General features: G+C 38.1%; 1 protein-coding gene across 1 annotated transcript in view; it reads left to right on the forward strand.

The window, feature by feature from the left end:
- The window catches only part of trpm2 (transient receptor potential cation channel, subfamily M, member 2), a 96,714-nt gene that overhangs the window by 15,222 nt on the left and 67,202 nt on the right, over positions 1-14,290 (forward strand). The window contains exons 7-12 of the mRNA XM_056271375.1: positions 1,579-1,759; positions 3,117-3,178; positions 3,267-3,467; positions 6,466-6,568; positions 8,520-8,641; positions 11,934-12,239. Of these exons, the coding sequence (XP_056127350.1) occupies positions 1,579-1,759; positions 3,117-3,178; positions 3,267-3,467; positions 6,466-6,568; positions 8,520-8,641; positions 11,934-12,239 (975 nt within the window). The remainder of the gene's footprint in view (positions 1-1,578; positions 1,760-3,116; positions 3,179-3,266; positions 3,468-6,465; positions 6,569-8,519; positions 8,642-11,933; positions 12,240-14,290) is intronic.

The raw sequence follows: 14,290 nt of genomic DNA on the forward strand, positions 1-14,290 counted from the left end.
GACTTTAGTCTCGAATTATTTTTACTTTAATCTCGAAATGTTTCGACTTTAATCTAGGAATGTTTCGACTTTAGTCTCGAAATTTTTCGACTTTAATCTAGAAATGTTTCCACTTTAATCTCGAAATGTTTCGACTTTAATCTCGAAATGTTTCGACTTTAGTCTCGAAATTTTTTTACTTTAATCTCGAAATGTTTCGACTTTAATCTCGAAATGTTTCGACTTTAATCTCGAAATGTTTCGACTTTAATCTCGAAATGTTTCGACTTTAATCTCGAAATGTTTCGACTTTAATCTCGAAATGTTTGGACTTTAATCTCGAAATGTTTGGACTTTAATCTCGAAATGTTTCGACTTTAATCTCGAAATGTTTCGACTTTAATCTCGAAATGTTTCGACTTTAATCTCGAAATGTTTCGACTTTAATCTCGAAATTTTTCGACTTTAATCTCGAAATGTTTCGACTTTAATCTCGAAATGTTAGATTTTTTTTTTACTGATTTTTTTATTTTTTTTACGGAAGTTCAATCAAATGATGCACTTTAAATTTCGCCAACTGAAAAGATATTCAGCCGAAAATGAATTTGCTGATGGCACGTTAAACTACAACAGTTAACCTTTCAGCAGTTTGGATGCTAGGGCTGGGTTGACAATATTGATTTCTCGTTTTTAATACAGGTTATGCACAACAAACCTCCGAATTCTGTAAAAATTCTCCAAATAAAAAATAAAACATTCTGCATCGCTTCCGGTTCTGATCTTTTGTATGTCCTTCATTAAATATAGAGCCGTTTTGATATAGAACGGTATAGATGATATAGATTCAAGATGAGCATAACCGATGTCCGTCACATAAACAGATTGATATGAAAAATTGTAATTTTTTTTATTTTATTTTTCATCCCACTGACGCCCGGATAATAAAACCAAATAAAACAATTTAAAAAAAACTATCTATAGGTTAGATGATTACCTTAAGGTCGATAGATATCGCCGTCAGTCCTTACTGCTGTTAACACTTTCTCTGACAAGTTTGTTCATGTGACATTCGGCATTGATCTTCATTTTCATGAACTGAGATCTTTAATTCTACCATCCAATAATAAAAATATGCTTTGGTATTTTTGATATGAAACAAAGTCTGAACTTTCAAATATCGCTGTAGCTCCTCAGTTCAGTTTAAATATTTATATGAAACTCAGTTTTTATTTGAGTGTTCAATATTAAATCTGATCAATTAATAGATTATTATTTCAATTACTAGATTATTATTTCAATTTCGGTTTTCAGCTAAATTAAAACTTTAAATTTGGTTTCGGTGCATCACTACAAATGAAAGCCTATGGGAAACCTAACAACCAAATTAGAAGTGCACTGAAATCACAAGCAATACAATTTACAGTATAATGCTGATTCATTCTAAATCCCCAGTTAAATTATTGCAAATGTATTTGAGAATCCGGCACTTTGTGGATCTAGCTTTTATGTTGATAAAGGCAGAAATGGCTGTCAACTGGATGCTATTAACGATGTTATAACATCAAAGTTTGATGAGGTCTTGTCATCCTTCTCTTTTAGGGCTGTTTCCCTGCACACTACTCTCTGGATGAGCAGGGCCAGGACCGTCTCTCGTGTCTCGACATCAATCATACTCACTTCCTTCTGGTGGATGATGGCACTCATGGACATTATGGAACTGAGATTGAGCTGCGGACCAATCTGGAGGGACTTATCTCTCAACAATCACTGGGAAACAGAGGTGCAGCTTCATTAGATTACACATAATTTAATATCATAATTCAAATATTATTTGGTTTTTGCAATCACAGTAGTAATTACATGGCACATAATGGAATATAGATCAAATATCGGAGTCGGTATGATTTGTTTAATGTTTTTGAAAATTCTGTATCAAATTTATAGGCAAGACAAGTAGTTTGTTTAGGCATGGTTTGTAGGGAATTACAAACCTACGCACATATATTCAAACGCACATAACTATAGAATAAATCCTTAATGAGCATTTGAACGCCATCAGCGTTTATCACAGGTTCAGTTTAAAGTCTGTTTAGAGAGAACGGTGTCGTCTTAGCGGCCCCTAATTTAATAACAAATGATCATTTCGACGGAAGCGAATCATTCAAAACTAACTTTAGCTGGAAAATAACATTATTCAAGAACCGCTATAAAACCAAGCCAATCTCTGTTACCTTAAATTATATGTTTATCTCTGTAAAGCTGCTTTACAGAAACAATCTACATTGTTGAAAGCGCTATATAAATGAGGATGTGGTCATACTTCCTTGTTCTGGTAAGAACTCGAGCTGCTGCGTTTTGAACTAGCTGTAGTTTGTTTATTATGCATGCAGGGCAACCACCCAGTAGAGCATTACAATAATCTAGCCTTGAGGTCATGAACGCATGAACTAATTGTTCCGCATTTGTTCCGCATAGATATATTTTTAAGATGGAAAAATGCGGTTTTACAGATACTAGACACGTGACTTTCAAATGAAAGATTGGTATCAAAGAGCACACCCAGGTTCCTAACCGACGACGAAGACTTGACAGAGCAGCCATTAAGTGTTAGACAGTATTCTGGGTTATTACGTGTGGAAGTTTTTTGTCCAATAATTAGAATCTCTGTCTTTTCAGAATTTAGTAGTAGGAAATTACTAGTCATCCAATTTTTTATATCGGCTATGCATTCCGTTAATTTTGTGAATTGGTAAGTTTCGTTAGGTTTTGAAGAAATATACAGCTGAGTTTAGTGTTTTGTTCTTCCCTTATTTAAAAATATTGAAACAAAATCAAATATTGTTCTTATATTTTGATGGTTTAATTGAACTTGTAGGGTTATTAAAACAAATATCCCCTTCGGACGTCACTTTTAGCCACTAATGTATCTTGTTTTAAGAATATTTACATATTTGTAATGGAAAACATAACAAAAATACAAGTAAGAAAATAATTTTTGCAGTGTAACACAGATGATCTCAAAATTATGAATAAAAGCCACACCATTTTGATTTCTTTGCTCTTTAACACTGTTCACTGATCACTTTTGATTATTTCTGAAGTGTTTTGCCTGTTTATAAGTGTTGTCTTTCCATCAGAGAGTGGCGTGAAGATACCGGTGGTCTGTGTGGTCTTGAATGGTGGTCCAGGAACTCTAGACGTGAGATTTTAAAGTCATCAGTTTCGTAGATCATCATACAGTAGCTGAATGTTCTTTCATTAATCCAAATACTCATATTTATTCACAGACGATCTACAATTCAATGATGAACAACACGCCGTGTGTCGTGCTTGAGGGATCTGGACGCCTGGCTGATGTCATTGCTCAGGTGGCGGCCCTGCCGGTGTCAAAGGTCACTCTGGTCCTTATCAGGAAGCTCTTGAAGAGGTTTTTTGGAAAAGAGTACAAAAGCTTTACTGATCTGCAGGTCAATGAGTGGACCAAGAAGGTAATGGACAAAAACATACATGCATACAGGGCTTGACATTAACTTTTTTGCTCACTAGCCAATGTGGCTAGTGGTTTTCCAAAGTTACTAGCCACACAGCATTTTTACTAGCCACATTTTTGTTGTTGTGAAATTACCTGATTAAAGTTGACTATGGCGTGCTAAAATTTACTTGAACTAGATTTACAACCCTTTTAAATGTAAAACCACTGTACACACGCAAATCAAGACTAGGTATAACAATACAGGTCATTATCATTAGCTCTGATAAGGTTGTGTGTAAAGCTCCTTTAAAACCATGTATTAAGATGAAGACATAGCTTCTTATTGCATAATAAAAGTGGTGCATGGATGTAGAAGATTAATAAAAAAATATAAAAAACTAAACTGAAAAAACCTTTAGCATTAGAAACACTGTCTGTTTAAATATCAGAATCAGAATTACTTTATTGAGCCCCGATGGGAAATTCGTTGTTACAAGTTGCGTTTTCTGTGTCTTTGCACAGCAGAAACGTGTCTGACTGGTGTCTGCTGGTAACGTACATGGAGGGCTATCTCGGGATTCGGGCGTTGCAGCATAGACGGCAAAATAGGCTATAAGAATATTTCGTTCTGTATTGACAGGTGCAATATTTGATTTTTTTTAAATTATATCTGCATTTGCCAAAACCTATGGACTTTCAAACATAAAAATGCCATTTATTAATATGTGTTCGTGTCAACATGACATATTTTCCTATTCTATTTAGCCTGGAAACGCTTCCAACAGGCTTGCGTGTCGCGTGAGAAATAGGCGTCGGTTTTTTTTCTAGCATGCACGCGTTTTCGGCGCGGCTCGAGACGCGCGTCACGCAGGCAGTGTGCAAGTTCTAACCTGTTAACATGGGAGCCGAAATAAAAACGGACACACCACGCAGCTGAGACGCGCACGCCACGCAGCCAGTGCGCTTCAGATGCCTTTTGAAAAGACTACAATTATTCAACCCGCCAAAGTGGCTAGTTGAAGTGACTGTGTTACCCGCCACGAGCAAAATCCACCCGCATTTGGCGGGTTGGCGGGTGTTAATGTCAAGCCCTGCATGCATATTATGACTTTTTCACACAAACGCAAAATTACACAGTAGGAATCGAGAAATTGTTCTTATTTAGAACTTGTCCTGTGACAAAGTTTGGTGTTAATAAGATTTTTTTATGTTTTTGAAAGAAGTCTCTTCTGTTCACCAAGGCTGCATTTATTTGATTAAAAATCTAATATTGTAAAATATTTTTATAATTTAAAATAACTGTTTTCTATGTGAAATGATTTAAAATGTTATTTATGCCCGTGATCAAAGCTGATTTTTCATATATTTTGTGGAAACTGTGATACTTTTTTTCAGTATTATTTGATGATGATGAATATAAAGTAACAAACAACAGCATTTACTTGAAATATAATCTTTTGTAACGTTATAAATGTCTTTACAGTCACTTTTAATCAGTTTAATGTATCCATGCTGAGTAAAAATATTAATTTCTTAAAAAAATATTTTCTGACCGCTACACTAACACATAACACACACTTATTCACTAACATATGACGCACCCTCATTGCAACCGCTTCACAAACATGTAACACACACTCATTTTTACTACTTCACTAACACGTAACACTCACTCATTGCGTCCGCTTCACTAACACGTAACACACTCTCATTGCAACCGCTTCACTAACACGTAACACACACTCATTGCGTCCTCTTCACTAACACGTAACACACTCTCATTGCAACCGCTTCACTAACACGTAACACACACTCATTGCAACCGCTTCACTAACACGTAACACACACTCATTGCAACCGCTTCACGTAACACACACTCATTGCAACCGCTTCACGTAACACACACTCATTGCGTCCGCTTCACTAACACGTAACACACACTCATTGCGTCCTCTTCACTAACACGTAACACACTCTCATTGCGCCCGCTTCACTAACACGTAACACACACTCATTGCAACCGCTTCACTAACACGTAACACACACTCATTGCGTCCTCTTCACTAACACGTAAAACACACTCATTGCGTCCGCTTCACTAACACGTAACACACACTCATTGCAACCGCTTCACTAACACATAACACACTCATTGCGTCCGCTTCACTTACACGTAACGCACACTCATTGCGACCGCTTCACGTAACACACACTCATTGGGCCCGCTTCACTAACATGTAACACACACTCATTGCGTCCGCTTCACTAACACGTAACACACACTCATTGCAACCGCTTCACTAACACGTAACACACTCATTGTATCCGCTTCACTAACATGTAACACACACTCATTGCGTCCTCTTCACTAACACGTAACACACACTCATTGCGTCCGCTTCACTAACACGTAACACACACTCATTGTATCCGCTTCACTAACATGTAACACACACTCATTGCGTCCTCTTCACTAACACGTAACACACACTCATTGCGTCCGCTACACTAACCTGTAACACACTCATTGTGTCCGCTTCACTAACACGTAACACACACTCATTGTGTCCGCTTCACTAACACGTAAAACACACTCATTGTGTCCGCTTCACTAACACGTAAAACACACTCATTGTGTCCGCTTCACTAACACGTAAAACACACTCATTGTGTCCGCTTCACTAACACGTAAAACACACTCATTGTGTCCGCTTCACTAACACGTAAAACACACTCATTGTGTCCGCTTCACTAACACGTAAAACACACTCATTGCAACCATCAACTAACTATGATATTTTAAATGTGTCAATCAAGATTTGACTTTGCGAAACAGACTGTCTTAAATGAAATTTTTGTTATAATATCCTAATATTAAAGCTAGAAATCCTAAGCCGTGGTGCGGGCCCTGTGTATACAGTATATGTGTATACAGTATATACTGTATATGTATATAGTACATGAAATATAAGTGATCTAGACTAGAAGGTGTATTTATTTTTGAATTTCTTTAGATTCAGGACATTATCCGGATGCCTCGTCTGCTGACTGTGTTTCGTATTGACGAGGATAAAAACTATGATGTTGACGTTGCTATTCTACAGGCTCTGCTAAAAGGTATGATCACTTTAGGCAGAACATGCTCACATCCCTCCATTTCTTAATCTGGAAACTGAAGACTTAAATTCACATTTCCAGGCAGAGGGTAATTGGATTATGCTGGTGATGATGGTACTAATGGATACACGGTTGCGAGTGGATCTTTAGCTGTAATATTGACAGCTAAGACTGACTTGAGCACATTTATCCTCCCTTGAGAGTCTGGAAACCTCTCTGATTGCGGAAGCTATTAGCGTTTATGTTATATTGATGGATGACGTATCTCTTAAATGCTAAAACGTTTTTTCAACAATGAATATGTGCTCTCACACGCACAGTGCTCACAATCCCGCTTATAGACACAATTGACTTTTCTTTTAATTAGATGCTTGTGACCAACACAGTTCCTCAGTGGATAACAAACAGAGATGTTAGACAGAATTTTTTTTTTTTCATGCTATAAAAGTATAAGGTGACCAGGGGTTGTAGAACGGTTTTTAAAATGTCCGCCCTGTACAAAATTAGAAGATACCATATAAACCATTAATTTTTGTATGATAAATAGCCACATTAAATGATCGTTTGATTCAAGAATGGCCTCATATACTTTCTTTTAGATGAATATGACTAAAGGAAATCCCTAAAGTTAATCGATAGTCCTGCAGCAGTGTTATTTTAGTATTATTTATATACTATTATAGTATATCTTTTAAAATGAGCTTTTATTTTAGTATTTTATTTTATTTTATTTTTTGTTTTAGTAATTTTGTTATGTGCTTTCGTCATGTTTATTAGTTTTTGTTTTTTTAAATATTTCTGTAAAATAAGGCAACACTTCTAATTTAATTTTGTTTTGTTTATTTAATTTTACTTTTTTTATGAACTGCTTGGAGACACAAGGGTTGAAAATCCAAATGCAGTAGTTTATTAGAGGGTAATCCAAAGACATAATCCAAAAAAACAGGCAAAGGTCAAAACAAAAACAGAGTCCAGGGCAGAGGCAAAACAGAGAAATCTTAAGGAACCGGGCAGAAAGTAAAAAATCATGAGAAAGCAAAGCCAGAGCACTCAGAAATGCAGTGTTGACACATACAAGACTTCGCAAAGAGTGACTGAGAGATCAGTGACTTTTAGACCCCATTTACACCTGGTATTAAAATGTGATCTGTATCCAGATAAGTTATCCGGATAATAAAAAACGCATGTTAATGCAAGGTGTAAATACGTTGTGATCGGATTGTGATCGGATCTGCCTGACCACGGAGGTAGTCTGGCTCGCATTGTGTTCGGATCTTTACTAGGTGTAAACGCAATCCGTACGACGTGAAGGCATTCGTACCTGCGAAACGTCATTTTTTTTCTGGAGGACAGAGATCCGAACTCAATGTGGATAACGAGAACGCATTAAAAATACAAGGTGTAAACGCAAAGGTAAGATCAGAACACTTATTATCCGGATAACTCATCTGGATACAGATCTCATTTTAATACCAGGTGTAAATGGGGTCTTATAGTCAGAGGTAATGAGATAATGAGAGACAGCTGAATACAATCAGTGATGATGAGATCAGGCAGTGAGTTCTGGGAAATGTAGTTTGTGAGGGAATGAGTATAGTCTGGGGTGAAGTGCCCTCTGGTTTGCTATCAATCGCACTCCAGCTGGTGATTGTGTTTAGTTAAAACATTTTTATAATATTTTTTTTTATAAATTAGTTAACAATAACAGCACTGCACATTAGGCAACATTTCTCATTTTTAATCAAAGCAACATTTCGTAGTATTATTTAATTTTATTTTATTTTCAGTTACCAAAATATTTTTTGATGGTTTTAGTTTTAGTTGACAATAAACTATAAAACTAAAGATTCTTGACGAGGTCGGGGACTCGTTCAGGAGGAGAAATACAAAAGACAAACTGGAAGAATTGCCAAACCGCTACTGGATAAAGTCAGGTGTTGTTGCTCCTCAGCCTCCAGAAGTGATGAACATGCTGGCCGCCGGTCCTGGGAGAGACAGCTGGAGCTCGCGGTGGCCTGGAACCGGGTCGACATCGCAGAGAGTGAGATCTTCACTGAGGAGAGCCAGTGGACGGTGGGTAAAAATAATGCAAAAAGCTACGAGAATTACAGAAACATTACAAAAAATTAAATAAGTTGATCAACTGGACACATTGAAATAATGTTAATTAAAATGTTCTAAAATGCATCAAGTATGTTCACTGCACAGGTTGTTCCCCTATTATGCTATTTTAAAGTTTCCTCGTTTAGTTTTGGAGTCTCCTGTAGGTTTACATGCATCCAAGGTCAAAAACACTTTCATTTTCTCATAATATACATTGCAGCATCACTTCTTTTCTCACAGTGTCTGAAACGATATGGTTTTGGGAAACAGTCGTGACTAGCTAGTTGATTTCTTCAATCTACTATGGTAGTTAATCAGCTAGTTACGTCGTTGGTCGGGAAACTCACTCTGATTGGTCAGATGACCCAGTCTGGTGTGATTGGTCTACTCTGCTCTGATTGGTCAGATGGCCCAGTCTGTTGTGATTGGTCTACTCTGCTCTGATTGGTCAGATGACCCAGTCTGGTGTGATTGGTCTACTCTGCTCTGATTGGTCAGATGGCCCAGTCTGGTGTGATTGGTCTACTCTGCTCTGATTGGTCAGATGGCCCAGTCTGTTGTGATTGGTCTACTCTGCTCTGATTGGTCAGATGACCCAGTCTGTTGTGATTGGTCTACTCTGCTCTGATTGGTCAGATGACCCAGTCTGTTGTGATTGGTCTACTCTGCTCTGATTGGTCAGATGACCCAGTCTGTTGTGATTGGTCTACTCTGCTCTGATTGGTCAGATGGCCCAGTCTGGTGTGATTGGTCTACTCTGCTCTGATTGGTCAGATGACCCAGTCTGTTGTGATTGGTCTACTCTGCTCTGATTGGTCAGATGACCCAGTCTGTTGTGATTGGTCTTCTCTGCTCTGATTGGTCAGATGGCCCAGTCTGGTGTGATTGGTCTACTCTGCTCTGATTGGTCAGATGACCCAGTCTGTTGTGATTGGTCTACTCTGCTCTGATTGGTCAGACGGCCCAGTCTGTTGTGATTGGTCTACTCTGCTCTGATTGGTCAGACGGCCCAGTCTGTTGTGATTGGTCTACTCTGCTCTGATTGGTCAGACGGCCCAGTCTGTTGTGATTGGTCTACTCTGCTCTGATTGGTCAGACGACCCAGTCTGTTGTGATTGGTCTACTCTGCTCTGATTGGTCAGACGGCCCAGTCTGTTGTGATTGGTCTACTCTGCTCTGATTGGTCAGACGGGCCAGTCTGTTGTGATTGGTCTACTCTGCTCTGATTGGTCAGACGACCCAGTCTGTTGTGATTGGTCTACTCTGCTGTGATTGGTCAGATGGCCCAGTCTGTTGGGATTGGTCTACTCTGCTCTGATTGGTCAGATGGCCCAGTCTGGTGTGATTGGTCTACTCTGCTCTGATTGGTCAGATGGCCCAGTCTGGTGTGATTGGTCTACTCTGCTCTGATTGGTCAGATGGCCCAGTCTGTTGTGATTGGTCTACTCTGCTCTGATTGGTCAGATGGCCCAGTCTGGTGTGATTGGTCTACTCTGCTCTGATTGGTCAGATGGCCCAGTCTGGTGTGATTGGTCTACTCTGCTCTGATTGGTCAGATGGCCCAGTCTGTTGTGATTGGTCTACTCTGCTCTGATTGGTCAGATGGCCCAGTCTGGTGTGATTGGTCTACTCTGCTCTGATTGGTCAGATGGCCCAGTCTGGTGTGATTGGTCTACTCTGCTCTGATTGGTCAGATGACCCAGTCTGTTGTGATTGGTCTACTCTGCTCTGATTGGTCAGATGGCCCAGTCTGTTGTGATTGGTCTACTCTGCTCTGATTGGTCAGATGGCCCAGTCTATTGTGATTGGTCTACTCTGCTCTGATTGGTCAGATGGACCAGTCAGGTGTGATTGGTCTACTCTGCTCTGATTGGTCAGATGGCCCAGTCTGGTGTGATTGGGTTACTCTGCTTTGATTGGTCAGATGGCCCAGTCTGGTGTGATTGGTCTACTCTGCTCTGATTGGTCAGATGGCCCAGTCTGATGTGATTGGGTTACTCTGCTTTGATTGGTCAGATGGCCCAGTCTATTGTGATTGGTCTACTCTGCTCTGATTGGTCAGACGGCCCAGTCTGGTGTGATTGGTCTACTCTGCTCTGATTGGTCAGATGGCCCAGTCTGTTGTGATTGGTCTACTCTGCTCTGATTGGTCAGATGGCCCAGTCTATTGTGATTGGTCTACTCTGCTCTGATTGGTCAGATGGCCCAGTCTATTGTGATTGGTCTACTCTGCTCTGATTGGTCAGACGGCCCAGTCTGGTGTGATTGGTCTAGTCTGCTCTGATTGGTCAGATGTCCCAGTCTGGTGTGATTCGTCTTCTCTGCTCTGATTGGTCAGATGGCTCAGTCTGTTGTGATTGGTCTACTCTGCTCTGATTGGTCAGACGGCCCAGTCTGTTGTGATTGGTCTACTCTGCTCTGATTGGTCAGACGGCCCAGTCTGTTGTGATTGGTCTACTCTGCTCTGATTGGTCAGATGGCCCAGTCTGGTGTGATTGGTCTACTCTGCTCTGATTGGTCAGATGGCCCAGTCTGGTGTGATTGGGTTACTCTGCTTTGATTGGTCAGATGGCCCAGTCTGTTGTGATTGGTCTACTCTGCTCTGATTGGTCAGATGGCCCAGTCTGTTGTGATTGGTTGGCCGCTTACAGCAAGTGTTGGAAACAACAGCCATTAGCATGTCTGAATTTCTCCTCCGGATCTTCCTCACCATTGATACACAGTGATACGAACAGTAATGTTAGCGTCGGTTTTACCTTATCAATTCCAGCGTGAGTCCTCATACTTTTGAAGTGCATGCAATGAAGACAGACTCTTCTCGATATATCAACAACACAAACACAAAGTCAAAGTAGACGTTGTTTGCGGGCAGCCAATGAAGACCATAGGCTGGCATTATGCAAATTTCTTACAAACATAAGTAGGTTCAGCTGGAAGTGAAACTGTTATTACTGATGACTCGTTTAAGGCAGTTCAGAACCGATTCTTTCTTTCAGGAGACCAAAACTCCATTTACCTTTCATCTTTGAAAATTTGCAGACATTTTACATTCAAAGAGCTATATTACACACTACATATCCAAAAAAGCATAATAGGGGCACTTCAACGTCTTTTCACTTGTTATTTGGTCAGGGGTTCACAAACTTTTGCATGCAACTCATTATTTAAAGAAAAACTATGTTCATATAGTGCCTGTGGGAGTATTATTGAATGTTTATTATGTTGGGTTTGTCATGATTTGTTGATATCTTTCCCGTCTCAGTCCTGTGATCTGCATCCGGCCATGTTTTCTGCACTGGTGGGTGACAAACCTGAGTTTGTGCGGCTGTTGCTGGAGAATGGAGTGTGTCTGCGTACGTTTCTGGAAGAAAAGGAGACCCTCTGTAAGCTCTACGCACACCTACCCGCCTGCTTCTTCCTGCGCAAGCTTGCAAAACGGGCCCAGGGTGTCAAAAACATTTCCTTGAGGCACGTGTCTGAAGAAGTGCGCCACTTGCTGGGAAGTTTTACTCAACCGTTATACGTCCCTTCACGCTACAAGAAAACCAAAGATGATGTCCGTTTAACGGCAAGTTTGAGACATAAAACTCCTCAGCAACAAGAACAGGGGGGGAAGTACAGTGTTATTTTTATATTTGTTTATTTATATACTATTATAGTATGTATCAATTCTTATTTTTATTTTTTCAGTTTTAATTTTTAAAAAATTTTTAATGTAATTTTGACATTTTTATCAGCTTTTTTATATTTCTATTTAGCTTTCATTTACATTTATTCAGTTTTAGTTTTTGTCATTTTAGTACCGGTACTTCAACTTATTCGACTTATTTTTTAATTCATAATGAGAAGAAAAGGGTTATTAATTGGCATGGAAATATTGTCACAATACAAACAATCTCAAAGATCCTACGGTAGGTTTTTTTTCTTTATACAAAATATAATTTAATATTACTTAAAGACCCACTCCGATGAAAACAATGTTTTTCTAGGTGTTAACATGTTCTTGTGGCATTTTTCTGATGTTAGAGGACATATCTTGAGAAAAATCAGCTCAAAGTTGTATTTCTGAGTATTTCTACATTCAAATGGCTGTGAATCAGTAGCAGACGCTAAAATGCCGGCTAAAATCGACTGGAGTTGTGACGTAGTAACTCCACTGGGCGTCTCCACACGCGACGTCTTGGAGTGAAATAATGATCGGTGATCGGTGATAACTTTGATTAACTTCGGATAATAATAATTAACGTGTATATAATACTGTTGCCCCACCGGTATTGGAGGTGTAAGCTAGCGGGAGAGACAGAGCTCTCAGCAACGGGCAGGGGGAGGGTCGTCTCCGTGCCAACGGCTCCGCCCACAACGCAGAGGCGAATTGCTAATGAGCTACTGCCGCTCTGCTGAAGCAAGGTCCCAGAAAACGGCACAGGTTTTGTGATTTTGGCTAAAAATGGCATAATCATAATTTAAAGACCACTGGGAATGTTTAAAAATAGCTCAAAATATGATCGGAGTGGGACTTTAATGACAAGTTTAAGACAGAAAACACCTCAGCAACAAGGGCAGGGGAAAAGAGTGCCATGACATATACATGCTAATACATTTAAATAATATAATTTTATTCAGCACAGTACAGTGTTATTTTATTATTATATAGTATGTATCAATATTCTTATTTTTTTCAGTTTTCATTTTAATTTTAGTTGGAAAATGTCATTTTTTTAAATGTAATTTTGTTTTTAACTTTATATATATATATATATATATATATATATATATATATATATATATTTATATTTACCTTTAATACATATTTATTTATTTATATATTTCTTATATTTATATTTACCTTTAATTTATATGTATAAAGTTTTTGTAATTTTAGTACTTCAACCTATACTTATTTTTTAATTGATAATGATAAGAAAAGGCTTATTAATTGGCGTCGAAATATTGTCACAATGCAAGCAAAATACAAAATATAATTTAATACTCATTTTCTAGGTAAAAAATTACCTGGGCATGTTTTTGATATGCTTTGTGAGAATCATCAGTAAATAAAATCATCAGATGAACGAAAGTCTTACGGGGAACAACATGAGGGAGAGTAATTACTGACAGAGTTTTCATTTTGGGGTGAACTATCCCTTTAAAGGTGCCCTAGAATGTTTTTTTTAATTATTTTATAATGTTTCCTGGGTTGCCCTTATAATGTTAGTATGTTTTTTAGATAATATCTCAAAGATCCTACGGTAGGCTTTTTTTCTTTATACGAAATATAATTTAATATTACTTAAATGGCAAGTTTAAGACAGAAAACACCTCAGCAATAAGGGCAGGGGAAAAGAGTGCCATGACATATACATGCTAATAAACTTAAATAATATAATTTTATTCAGCACAGTACAGTGTTATTTTAGTATGATGTATATACTATTATAGTATGTATCAATATTCTTATTTTTTTCAGTTTTCATTTGAATTTTAGTTGGAAAATTTCATTTTTTAATGTCATTTTGTTTTTAACTTTATATATATATATATATATATACCTTTAATACTTATTTATTTATTTATTATATTTATATTTACCTTTAATTTATATTTATAAAGTTTTTGTAA

Source organism: Rhinichthys klamathensis, unplaced genomic scaffold (genome assembly GCF_029890125.1).
Source record: "Rhinichthys klamathensis goyatoka isolate OS25496 unplaced genomic scaffold, OSU_Roscu_1.1 h1tg000318l_1, whole genome shotgun sequence".
NCBI lineage: Eukaryota > Metazoa > Chordata > Actinopteri > Cypriniformes > Leuciscidae > Rhinichthys > Rhinichthys klamathensis.